At 45.0% G+C, this 13,285-nt stretch overlaps 1 protein-coding gene across 1 annotated transcript in view; it reads left to right on the top strand.

Annotated features, from left to right (window-relative positions):
* Window positions 1–10,340, top strand: part of ST3GAL3 (ST3 beta-galactoside alpha-2,3-sialyltransferase 3) — a 278,797-nt gene extending 268,457 nt beyond the window's left edge. Inside the window, 1 exon segment of the mRNA XM_029617491.1 lies at window positions 10,119–10,340. Within this exon segment, the coding sequence (XP_029473351.1) occupies window positions 10,119–10,208 (90 nt within the window). The 3' untranslated portion in view covers window positions 10,209–10,340.
* The last annotated feature ends 2,945 nt before the right edge of the window (window positions 10,341–13,285 follow it).

Genomic DNA, 13,285 nt, shown 5'->3' with positions numbered 1-13,285 from the left:
GACACAGAAGGTAGGAGCCCGTTCCCCCTTGCTTGTTGATGTACCACATGGCCACCTGATTGTCGGTCTGAATTAGGATGACTTGGTTGGAAAGGCGATCCTGAAACACCCTGAGAGCATATCTGATTGCTCGTAGTTCCAGGAAATTTATTTGGTGTTTGGCTTCCTCTAGAGACCAGGTCCCTTGCGTTTGCAAATTGGCAACACATGCTCCCCAGCCGAGGTTGGAGGCATCGGTTGTCAGAGTAATTTTTGGATCTGGAACCTGAAAAGGAAGGCCTTGGAGAAGATTGGACTGATTTTTCACCAAGCCAGAGACAAGCAAAGTGGGTTGGAGATGTGGACAATGGCTGACAGTGGTTGAGATGATGGGATCCACTGTGATTTTAGAGTCCACTGCATGACTCTCATGGCGAGGTGAGCCATTGGAGTGACATGACCGATGACATGTGTCCTAGCAAGATTAGGAAGTGTCGTGCAGTTGAGCGTTGTCGAGACTACAATTGATGGGCGAGAGAAGTGAGAGTGAGAGCTCGTTCTAGAGGAAGAAATGCTTTTGCTTTGAAGGTGTCCAAGTCTGCCCCTATGAACGATAGGGTTTGAGATGGGACTAAGCTGGACTTTGGGTAGTATGAGGAACCCTAGGGAGATCAGGGTATGCAAGGTGAGACGTAGGGACGTCAAAGCAGCATGCTATGTGGGAGCCCTGATCAGCCAATCGTCAAGATAGGGATAGACGTGGACACCTTGAGTCCTGAGGAATGCTGCTACTACTATGAGGCACATGGTAGCACTTGGTATTGATAGTGCTTTTGTCCTACCAGGAATCGCAGAAATTTGCGGTGAGACGGAGTTATTGTGATGTGTGTGTAAGCGTCCTGGAGGTCTAGAGAGCAGAGCCAGTCTTCTCTTTGCAGAAGGGGAAGGAGGGAACCCAAGGTTACCATCTTGAACTTTTCTCTTTGTAGGTACTTGTTTAAGGCGCAAAGGTCCAGTATCTGACGAACTCCACCTAACTTTTTTGGGATTAGAAAGTACCGAGAATAGAATCCGAGGCCCTGTTGGGAGTAGGGCACTGGTTTGATTGCTTTGGATCGTAGGAGGAGGGAGACTTCCTGATCCAGGAGCGGTGAGTGGTCGGATGTTTCCCATGTCAGCCGAGGTGGGAAGTCCGGCGGGATGGAGAGAAAGTTGAGGTGATAACCTTGAGTAGCTATGGTAAGCACCCACAGGTCTGAAGTGATTGTGTGCCAGCTGTTGCTGAAGTGGCACAATCAACCTCCGACTGGAACATGCAATAGTGGAGGCCGAGTGCTGCTCTCTAGAGAAGAGTCAAAAACCAGATGCTGGACTTGGCTGAGGGGCTGTCTGTGGTTTTTGTCTACGAGGTTGTCTGGATTGGCCTTTCTGGTAAGGCTTAGTTGAACGACCTCTGGTCGGTGGCAAATATGACTTCTTTTGGCAGTAGAAAGACTTTTTGGAATCCTTTCTGAATGTTTGCTTAGCAGGATATTCTGAAGGCAACAAGGAAAGTTGGCGAAGAGTCTCATGGTGATTTTCGAGCTGTGCCACTGCTTGCTGCATTTGTTCTCCAAAAAGGTTGTCACCGGTGCAAGGCAAGTCAGATAGTCTGTCCTGGACTTCAGTCGTAGGTCCGAAGACTTTAGCCAGGCCCTCCTCCTCGCAGAAATAGCTTCTGCTGATACCCTGGAAGCGGTGTCAAAAATGTCATATGCTGATCTTATTTCATGTTTTTCCACTTCTAATCCTTTTTGAGCCAGGGCATGTAATTGCCCTTGGAACTGCTGAGGTAGGGACTCAGCAATGTCCTGAATTTGCTTAAAGAGGACCCTGTTGTACTGGGTCATATAGAGTTGGTAAGAGGCAATGCGGGATATAAGCATTGAAACGTGAAAGACATGGCAACCTATGGCATCCAGGTACTTTTGTTCTTTCCCTGGAGGGAAAGAGGAATGGGGCTTGGAGCGTCGGGCCTTCTTTTGGGCTGACTCCACAACCACTAAATAGTGATCCAATTGAGTTTTTTGGAAACCTGGAGTTGATTGGGCTAGGCAGGTGATGTCTGCTTTTCGGTTGACTGATGCCACCGAACCAGGGTGCTCCCAATTCCTCTTTAGAAGATCCAAGAGGACATCATGGATAGGGATAGAGGTGATCTCTTTAGGAGCATCCAGAAATTGCAGAAGTTCCATCATCTGGTGTCTAGCATCCTGTTCTGTCTGAAGTTGGAATGGAACCAATTCAGACATTTCCTTCACAAAATTAATGAAGGACAAGTTCTCTGGAGGAGAACGCTTCCTGCTTTCAGTAGGAAAGGTTGGTGATGGTAAGTCATCGGTATCCTGGGGCGAGTCATCTGTCCATGGATCATAGGGTTCATCACCAGCACCCCTAGGATCCTCAGAGGGACGGAATGTTGGTTTACCTGAAGGTCCTGGTTTTGGCACTGAGGGCGTCACCAGAGGCATCGATGGAGGCACCGAGGGCATCCGATGGAAGGATCGGAGGCACCGATGGCAGCAAAGATGCTATCGGTGACATCGATGGCTGAGGCATCGGTAGGACTCCTGATGGAGGAAGGAATAACGGTGTTTCTTCTTCTTCTCCTTTCTTATGTTCTTTCTCCTTCTTCTCCTTTCTTATGTTCTTATGTTCCTTTTCATTGTGGTTCTTGAACCTGCCTTTATGACCTGCCACTTTCCAACTGACCTGTATTGGACTATGGTGCCATGAACCTTCATTCCCAATTACCCAGGAATATGGTTTTCCTATTTTCATATCTGCCTCGCCCCAGCAGCTCCCTCTGGGACACAGTAACATGGCCCCGAGCCTGGGCACTAGGTGTCACTGTTGAGTAATGGTAAGACTTCCTCTCTCCCCCAGAGGCAGCCCCCACCAGCAACAACTGGCCCAGGAATCAAAGCCTGGTCCCTCCACAGGACAGAGAACAACACTGCCACTGAATCACCAGGCTGGTCCATCTGACTTTATTTCTGTTTCCCACCTTTCTGTTCTTTGCATTCTTTTAACTCCAGTGTCCTAACACTGTCCTAACACACAATCTCTTCACAGATCTTTTTCTATTGCTATCTCCTCCATAGGGAACAAGCTCCCTGTATCTGCCCAGTTATCCTATCCACACTACTGCCAACCAGCAGCCACAGAGTGTGACCGCCTGCAAGATTTCTCCTTATCCAGGCAATCCTCCTTTCTACGCCTCCATCTTCATCCCCACTTAGTTCCCTTTAGCACCCACCCGTCCCCTCGCCTAACCACAGGCTCTGTGAGAATCGAAACAGCTAGCAGTAGTAGTGTGGCCATTGAGCAAGCGTTCAGCCTCCTGGGTCCTCTGCGTAGGCGGAGACTCCAGCTTTCTGTTAGAACTTGTACTTAATTACCGAACTTGCATCTTAACTCATCCTTTCTCCCTTGCCCTCGGGATGCTAATCTTAGCCAAGGTTATCAAACTGATGTATGGTTTCCTAAACTAATTGCAGAATCATATTTTTGGAAGGCACAATTGTTTTGTGTTGGAGAGAATTCATGTGGCCTTTTTCCCCTTATTTTGGGGTTGGTCACCTAATCGTGATTGAGGTTCTTCTGCCTCTTATGTTTCAGAGCCATCTGCTAGCAGGTATCCATTATTGATGCCCTTTCACGGCCTTGCTCCTCCCAGGAAATTGTTACTGAAGAGAGAGAAGAAGATCTGGTTTCCTTTCCTTCTCGTTAATATGAATGTGGGGAAGCCGGGAGCTTCCAGCAAACAGCTGTTTCTTTCTTTGTTTTGCTGAGTCTCTCCTTTGGTGCTTCTCACCTTTCTATTAATCTGTCATATCTCTGTCTGCAGTCAGATTCAGGAACTTATATTGGCATGACGGTGTGTACGTGTGTTGCCAAAGGAATACACGAAGGAGCTTATACAATAAAGTTAACTGTGCACGGCAAGACCATTTTGCACACACTAAAGATCGCACGCTATGCAGTAAAGCTTCCCCTGCATATTAAAAGGGTAATTAGCAAACCACCCAGATACGCTCTGGGGTAAATTTTCAAAGGGTTACGCGTGTAACCCCGAAGACCTGCCCCTGCGTGCGCCGAGCCTATTTTGCATAGGCTCGGCGGCGAGTGCAAGCCCCGGGACGTGCTTATGTCCCGGGACTTTGAAAAAGGGGCGGGCCGGGGGCGGGGCCAGGGGCATGGCGGCGGGCCGGGGGCATGGCGGCGGGCCGGGGGCATGGGGGCGGGGGCATGGGGGCGGGGGCGGGGCCGGGGGCATGGCGGCGGGCCGGGGGCATGGGGGCGGGGCCGGGGGCATGGCGGCGGTCCGGGGGCGGTCCCGAGTCTGCCGACAGCCAGCCAGCGCGCGCAAGATACGCCTGCAAGAGGCAGGCGTAAAAAATAAAATAAGGTGGGGGGATTTAGGTAGGGCTGGGGGGGTGGGTTAGATAGGGGAAGGGAGGAGCAGGTGGGGGGGAGCGAAAGACAAGCGGCCTTTTCCCCCTTGCGCGCGCCGACCCCGGATTTTATAACATGTGCCCGGCTGCGCGCACATGTTATAAAATTGGGCATAGGTTTGTGCGCACAAATCTACGCCCGCGCGTAGATCCAAAAATCTGGCCCTAAGGGCTGAATGCATAAAAATGAGCATCTGTGCCCTTGTGCACACACTGTTTTCTAAATATTGAATGGAGCAGCGTGTTTTCACTTTCATGTACACATCGACACGCTCAGAAGTACCTGCTGCTCTATAGACCTACTTGTGTACGTGCCATAGTTTATTAATTATCTCACACAACTGTCAGACTGCTCTCTTGTCATGTCTGGATGAACTGGGAGAGGAGTCAGGAAACTGGTGATTTCACTTACTTAAAATGCACCAACCTACACGCAGAAATCAGGGTTTTACATGAGCAAGTTGTAATACTTTTCAAGCATAAAATACACAGGTACATGTTTCCAGAATAGGCAGGGAAAGTACTTGCTTTCAAAATACACACTTTCAATACATTTCATGTATTCACCCGCATACATATACAGATTTTATAATCTGCTGTACTTGGTACACTCAGGTTACAAAAGACTGCAGTCGATCTCCGCCAGGGCTGGTGCACCCTAGATGAACTTTTGGTCGTGCACCCCTCACCAGTACAGCACTCCCTCCTACCACCAGCAGTGGCTCCAGCATGCCACTCCCTTTGGTGCTATTGGGTCTGCTTCAGCACCCTCCCGGCCTTGTGCTGGCAGGATTTTGTCACCCCCCCCACCAGCCCTGATCTCTACGCGGTAATATGCAGGGATTGTATGAAAGTTATCCTCTCAGTGCTTTCAAACCCGGTTCTATGCTCAGTAATGGAAGTTATAAAATAGCTGGGGGTGGATTCTGCGCATTCTTTAACCTGCAGTGGGGGTGGGATTGAGTCTTACATGTATACTTTGATTTTCAAGTCATGTCCATAATAGAGCAGATGTAACTTTGTAATGTGATTTTGTTCATGTACCTGGCCACTTAAATGGGAATGTTCAAAGTAAACTTACGCCAGGTAACGTCTACCTGTAAACAGCACAGGCAGACTTTACCTATGTCCACAGACTTATAAAATTACAGGCCCTTTCCATGAATAAAAGAGAATATTATCCATGGAAATTGAGGCTTTTATTCTTGTCCAAGCTGTCCATGGTTAAAAGGGGCACATTGGTGATGGACGTGAAAAGGGAGGGAAGAGTGTCCCTAAACACAATCTCATGCTCTACTCTATACCTTATGCTGTCCAGACATTACATATAATTTATTTATTTTAAAAAATGTATAGACCGCGCCATTTAAAATTCTCAGCGGTGTACAATATAAGCATACATAAGGTTAAAACAAAGCTTCCATTATTGCCTAAAAAAAGATTCATACTTATAACATCAAAAAGCAAGCTATCCAGCCATCACCGAAGAAGGAGCAAGATTTCAGCCTCAAACAGCCCCCAAGTGAGAGTAGGTGTCATTCATTTTGTATTATTTATCCCATGCTTAGGTACGTTGTGCTAATGCAGTAGGGGAATGCTAGGTCCTCCCTGAGCTAAGCCAATCTCCAGGAATGCGGCTAAGAGTAGGCTTGTTAGAAGAGCTCTCACATAGATAAAGGCTTTCTGCCTGTAGATATCGCTTTGAAAATTGCCGTCTTTGGGAGTAATTAGAGTGTAGCAGTATAAAGCCTGTGAGGACTTTCTACCTGCAGTTGTCAAAGGGAAAGGTCACAGGTAGACAGGTACTTTCCCTTTGAAAGTGATCCCAGCAAAACTAGCTGAACATATTTTCAGGGAAAATTATGCACATTCCTTTTGAAATGCAGAAGTGTGCCACCCACAAGAATGCCCCTTCACAGTGTGCACACTCGGACCTACATATCATGTGGGTAATTTTGTAAAAGCCTGGTTCTGTTTTTCCCACAGAATGGCTTTTAAAATTACTCTTAATGGGCAAAATTTTCCAAGCCATGTGCATGCATAGAATTTGGTTTTGTGGGCTCTGTGCACATGGCAGTGACAGAGGCTTTCCAGGGAGCAGAGTTGGAATGAAGTATGAGTTATGCCTGCCAAAGAGGGGGTGTGAATGTGCGTATGGTAATTACTCAAGTAGTGTCTGCAGGTACAGTGTACCTGTGGACTTCAGCACACAGGTACACACAAGTACAGGGGGGATTCAGGAAATCCCCCTGCTTATGTACATGGAAGTGTCTCGGGAAGGATGCAAGGCAGTGCAGGATCAGATGAGGGCTGAGGCTTTTGCACCAAGTAGTTAGTGAGTCTCATAAGACCAATATTCAGTGTCACTTGGCTGGCTAAGTTTGAACTTAGAACAGAGAAGGGGCGGAGTAAACAGCACACACAGAGAAAATCACAACAAAAAAATGTGCGGCATACAATATACTGGACAATAACAATGTGACAAGAAGAAAATGATTTATTTACCATATGCACACTGAACAGTGCGCATGGCATTCAGTGGATAGTACCCAATACTGTAAATGCGAAAGGACCCCGACACGGCCGTGTTTCGCATCAAGCTGCGTCAGGGGGACCGAAAATGAAAATGATATAAATTACTGTGCAGGTAGGCGGGCACACAAATCACACAAAGTTTTATGTATGTAGCTGGAAAAGGACCAAAACAAGGCCCGGGTAAAGTGTGGAAGTACAAAACAGATAACAAGAGAACTGGAGGGAGAAAGGCAAAGGAGGTAAACGGCTATAGGGCAGGGAAGGGGAGGGCTACAGGGGGAAACACAGGATTGAAGCATTGTTAATAGCAAAGAATAGTGCTGATTGAAGAAAAAGGTGGCCAAACAACACTTACTCGTGTATTGTGTAAGGCAGATCATTTTAACTGGTAACAGACAGACAAGCTAGACCAAGGCATCAAATGCGCAGAGGTACCTTCAGAGTTTTGGAAATGTATAAATACTTAGTCGGCTGTAGGGAGCCATTGTATGTGATTGCTATTGTAATAGCGAACCATCAGGTCAAACAGAATGAAGAATGTAAGCAAAATTAAAGCAGAAATGAAGTACCTTACAAGGTGAATTGTAAGTACCAGAGTTGTTAGAGTTGGCTCCTAACTTGAAGCTCAATGTGCTGGAGGCATCGCGGATAGGGTTGATACAAGACTCCTATGAGGAAATGGAAGAATAGAAAATATCGAAGGATCATAAGAAATAAAAAGGTACCAAAAACCAAAGGGTGCAGCACTCCTTGACCAGAGAAAATAATGGATAGTAGTGTCAGCATTCTCCACTTTTGGACAGGTTATAAACCAAATTGGTAAACCGGGAGAGTCGGCAAAGCCACGGAAATCGGGATAAGTGCAGGGGTATTAGCAGTTACAATTTTCAGATGGGCACGAATGCTGGATTCGGCGTGGGGAAAAATGTATTTCTCTTTTATTTCACACCATCTGAGAAATAAGAATGAAGCCGTGACAAGTTTGTTTATCCGAAAAATCTATCCAAAATGCCATATTGCTAAGACATGAGTATCAGCCTTATGTGTACAAAAGTTACCCGATGTCGTGCGGCCAAAGAAGTATATAGTTTTAAATTACTGAGAATTGGACCAACTGGTCTCCAAAGAAGAGGATCAAACTAAAAAAAGACAAAATGTATCAGAGGATCGTTGCCACTGGGTCTACAAAATGGAAAAAGGGCTTGTACTCCTCACCGTGATGTGCCAGAAAGTAAACATCGACTCCAGCGTTTAAATGGGCAGATACAAAGTGAAAAACGCGCGAAAAAGAGGAAAGTCATGTGACCCAGATTTGACAGTATCTGGAAATTTTCCGAGTGATACTGTTTATCATTAGGCAGTTATCTCATTGGCATCGTAGGATTAAAACCTTAAAAAATACTTATTGGACTTTGTTATTGTGATGGGGTGAGATGGGGAAGGGAAAAAGGGGGGAGGGGTAGAAAGGAAAAAAGAGGGCAGGGGGGGTTTGGGAAAAAAAGGGGGGGGGGAAGGGGGGGAGGAACTAACTACCGGGGCTGAAAAACATGCGAAAAAGAAAAAAGTCATGTGACCCGGATTGGAGAGGAACTGAATAATTCCCAAGTGATACTGTTTATCATTAGGCAGTTATCTCATTGGCGTCATGAAATTATAAACTTAGAAATAACTTATTGGACTTTGTTGTTGTAGCGGGGTGGGATGGGGAAGGCATTTGATGCCTTGGGTCTAGCCTTGGTCTGTCTGTTACCAGTTAAAATGATCTGCCTTACACAATACACGAGTAAGTGTTGTTTGGCCACCTTTTTCTTCAATCAGCACTATTCTTTGCTATTAACAATGCTTCAATCCTGTGTTTCCCCCTGCAGCCCTCCCCTTCCCTGCCCCATAGCCGTTTACCTCCTTTGCCTTTCTCCCTCCAGTTCTCTTGTTATCTGTTTTGTACTTCCACACTTTATCCGGGCCTTGTTTTGGTCCTTTTCCAGCTACATACATAAAACTTTGTGTGATTTGTGTGCCCGCCTACCTGCACAGTAATTTATATCATTTTCATTTTCGGTCCCCCTGACGCAGCTTGATGCGAAACACGGCCGTGTCGGGGTCCTTTCGCATTTACAGTATTGGGTACTATCCACTGAATGCCATGCGCACTGTTCAGTGTGCATATGGTAAATAAATCATTTTCTTCTTGTCACATTGTTATTGTCCAGTATATTGTATGCCGCACATTTTTTTGTTGTAAGTTTGAACTTAGCCAGACAAGTGGCAGAATCTGAAAATCCCACCATCTCGACTGGCCCCGAGAAAGCCAGGTGCAGGTGAGGCGATCCAGCCAAATTTGATTTTCAGAGTTATCTGCCTAACATAGCAGGATAATTTTAGGGCTTCTAAAGAAGCAATTCTAAAGCTAGCTGGATAAACTTATATTCAGCAGCGCAGGGGTCCCGATAAAATTAGCCAGAAAGGTTACCAGCTAACTATGCTGCTAGTCGCATGGAATATAAAGGAATCTCACTGGGACTCTTCTCTTAACATGTTGTTTGCTTGTAAATCCCCAAAAGACCGGCTTGTCAGTTAAACAGCACTTCATCTGAAATGTGCTCTCTCTTCATCTGTTTCCTTTCTCAAATATTCTCTCTCACGCTTCTTTCACAGAAGGCAAAGATTAGTTTGGACCTTATTAAAACGATTGTGCACTTTCAAAGCCAGTCATTTTTTCTACTCAGTTATTATTTATTTTATTTATTTTTTATTTAAATTCTTTTAATATACCGATGCTCAAGACCAGGTCTTATCGTACCGGTTTACAGTAAACAAGGGGTAACCAGTTAACAGAGCAAACAACAACAAAAGTTACATTATAACAGGGAGTAATTTTCTCACTAATAATGTTATAATAATTATAACATTATTAGTGAGAAAAGGAAAATGTCACAACAGAAGGGAAATCAGTAGATTCACAGCAAGCCTAGGTTTGTGCCTGTGCACTGAGTATCAATACCTGATCTCACTATGGGGTCTGAGAAATGAAATGCTTGATCTTTTACAACTATTTTATAAAAGTGCCAGATCTCTCAGTATTGCCCACTTTCTTATTTCCTCTTTCAGTCCTGGACCCACAATATTCAGAGAGAGAAGGAGTTCTTGCGGAAACTGGTGAAAGGACGCGCGATCAGCGACCTCAGCACTGGGATCTGAGTGTGGGTGGAACGACAGCAGTGGGAGCTGCAGGACACCCCACATGGAATGGGAGGAGGCCGGACCTCCACCCCACACACAGCACCTCTCAACTTACAAAGAAAAAAGGAGACGTGCCAAAATGTAGTTTCTAAGGGGACATAGTTCTTGAATTTCAAGAAAAACTGACAGTCAAGTTACTGTAGAAATATCCTGTAAGGGAAATATGCCATCATGTAAAAAGGGTTGGATATGTTTGGGGATTTTGGCTGGTTTCACCTGTTTTTATTTATGCTTTATGTTGCGTGTATGTTATCTGTACAGCAGCAGTGCCCTGAGATGGTGATATTTATGGGATAGATCTGTCCCTTAATAATGGAATGGCTCTGGTATCTGATCCCCCTCCATCATCCTCTGCATTTTCCAGGTGCATATGCCATCACACCCTTCAGCATTGTAAGCGCTGCCTTGTACACACAATAGGAGTTTGTCTCTGGGGTGCACACGTTTCCATAGATTGCTCTCGCCTTGCCTGCTGGCAGTACTATTAGTAGTGACTCTATACGCCACTGAAGACATTCACAGGCAGGTCTGCGCAGTAACGGAATCCGGCTTGAGATGAGGACATGCACTCCCACTTCACTTTTACTTAGAGATCTTCCTCATTTGAAGGTGTCAGCAGAAAAGCATTTTCACCTTTTTTCATATGCATGTTCAGGGGGTTAATTTTGAAAGTTAGGTGGGGTTTGTGCATGTAAAATCAGACTATCCATGCAGATATAGCCCTTATGCCTGGTAAGTGTAGGTAGTACGTGCATACTTAGCATTCTGAGTACCACTTAAGTATATGGAAAAGTAGCCTACTGGTTATGACCCTGGGATGTTAAGGTTCAAATCCCACTGCTGCTCCTTGTGAAGTTACTCAGCCCTCTATTGCTTCAGGGAGGATAAGGGAAATACCTACATAGAATCTGCTTTGAAGTGCCAAAAACCAAATAAAAATGAGGGTGTTTTGGGGTGGTATTTTGTAAGCAGTGTACGTGCAAGTCATGGAAACAGAATTGCATTTTTGGATGAGAAATCTTGGTTACGTGGTGGAGGATCTAGGTGAACAGGTGGAGGTGTCAGCTAACTGGTGTTTCAAAGTATGCACACAAGTATTTACATAAGCATACGTTATAAACTACCGGTCTCTCTGCGTAAACTGAGGGTAATTACATGCACAGGTTACAGTGTAGTTTTATCATCCCTGCATTAAAATATTGTGCTCGTTCTGACACATAGGTGCATGTTTTCAGAGCAGAGATCTATGGTGACAATTTGTAGAGTACAGCCTTAACTTTAGACTCTAACAGAGATACTGTAATCCCACGAGCACTTCCACAGTTATAAGAATGGAAACTTCTGACATGGCTTGTTAGGAGTCTGCAAACCAAATTCAGTATTCCCTTATCTAGAGGCAGTAAACAATCTGAAGGCTCCCTGAGGGAATAAACAGTAAAAATAATCTATTTTGAAATACTAAGACTGACATCTTTTCAGTGATATGTGATAAGTGTTGTTTAAGCCTTGAGCCCCCATAGAGCACATGCTGGGTGGAAGATGTAAATCATGAAAAGAAATGTTAACTCTAATCCCTGATAATTACAGTAAATGTGTATTCTACTCTTACCGATTCCTCACCAGCCAAGCTATGGACAGTACCAGAAGGCATAGAGAGGGTAAGCAAGGAAGGAAGCTGGTCCAACTGAGGTCAGGAAGCTATCCACACACTGCAGGTCTACAGGATATGGAACATAGCTGAGAACAGGAGCACAACAGCAGGCCATGGAGATCCATTTACCAGCAGGATGGAAAGCACAGAAAGGAATCGCTCTGGTCCTGACAAGAAGTGGCGAACTTACTGAAAGACATCTAGATAGCAGTAGAGCTGTGGCTCATTGAGCAGGCTCCCAAGACTGTATATCTAAGTCACTGGTTCACAAGCTTGCACCATCTTTTCCAGCCATGTCTGACACAATTGAAGAAAGGAACATTTTTAGCATTGTTGAATTAAGAGTACCTGGATTTATAGTTGTCTTCAGAATATTTCTCTGGTACACACATGCTCGGATAGAGAGTTGTATTCCTCATATAACACTAGTAAACAAAGTTTTTGTTTCCTTCAGGCTTTTGGTGTTCCAAATAGATTTTTTGATGCTGATCACAGATATTACTTCAAAATTTGTACAACACGTAAGGTTTTTGAGAAATGGCCAATTCTGTGTTACAATAATTGTGAAATTTTAAAACATAATCTTGCGTACATAAATTTTCTTGCTGGACAGTAGTTTTTATGATTTTTAAAATTCATGTCGTATTTTTGATGGCCATAAGCAACGTAACATGTAGCAGACACTAACTTTTTTTAAGATACACCAAGAAACTCTGCCTGATCATGCCAGAACTTGCTCGGGCAAGCCTCAGCTCGGCTGCAAGATTCCAACTTGTTTCCATGATGACGCAGCCTTATATAAGCAGCAGCAATGAGTTAGTATCCTATGCAACTTCTGTGTGAATAAGCAAATCGTATCGCTAAAACTGTTGAGTTTAAATCTTGAGGATTAATTTCATATACTTTATGAAATGTCGCGCCAATGTCGTAATAGCCGTGACATGTTTTATTACATCTGTGGTGAGTTTACTCTGAAAGCACAGAAAAGGAGTATGACTGCACTTATTAAGAAGGCATACGAGTTATACTTTGGGTGCAAAGTTGGTGACCAGGACAGAGCATGGGCTCCTCATATATGTTGCGCATCTTGCGCCAGTAGTCTGCGAGCTTGGCTGAAAGGTGTGCGACCATCCATGCCATTTGCCATCCCAATGATATGGAGGGGAACAGAAAGATCATATAACTGACTGTTACTTCTGCATGACAAATAGTCAGGATACTCATCAAAGAACAGGAAGTTTATTGAGTACCCTAACCTTGCATTGGCAATGAGACCAGTGCTGCATGACGACAGTCTTCCTGTTCCAAAACCGCCAGAGGTGTGGACACTTGATGACGAGGATGAGGAGGTAGGCGATGATGGCGAGCCGTTGCAGGTGGAAGC

The sequence above is a fragment of the Rhinatrema bivittatum genome, chromosome 10 (genome assembly GCF_901001135.1).
Source record: "Rhinatrema bivittatum chromosome 10, aRhiBiv1.1, whole genome shotgun sequence".
NCBI lineage: Eukaryota > Metazoa > Chordata > Amphibia > Gymnophiona > Rhinatrematidae > Rhinatrema > Rhinatrema bivittatum.
This window is presented reverse-complemented; position numbering and strand designations above follow the sequence as displayed.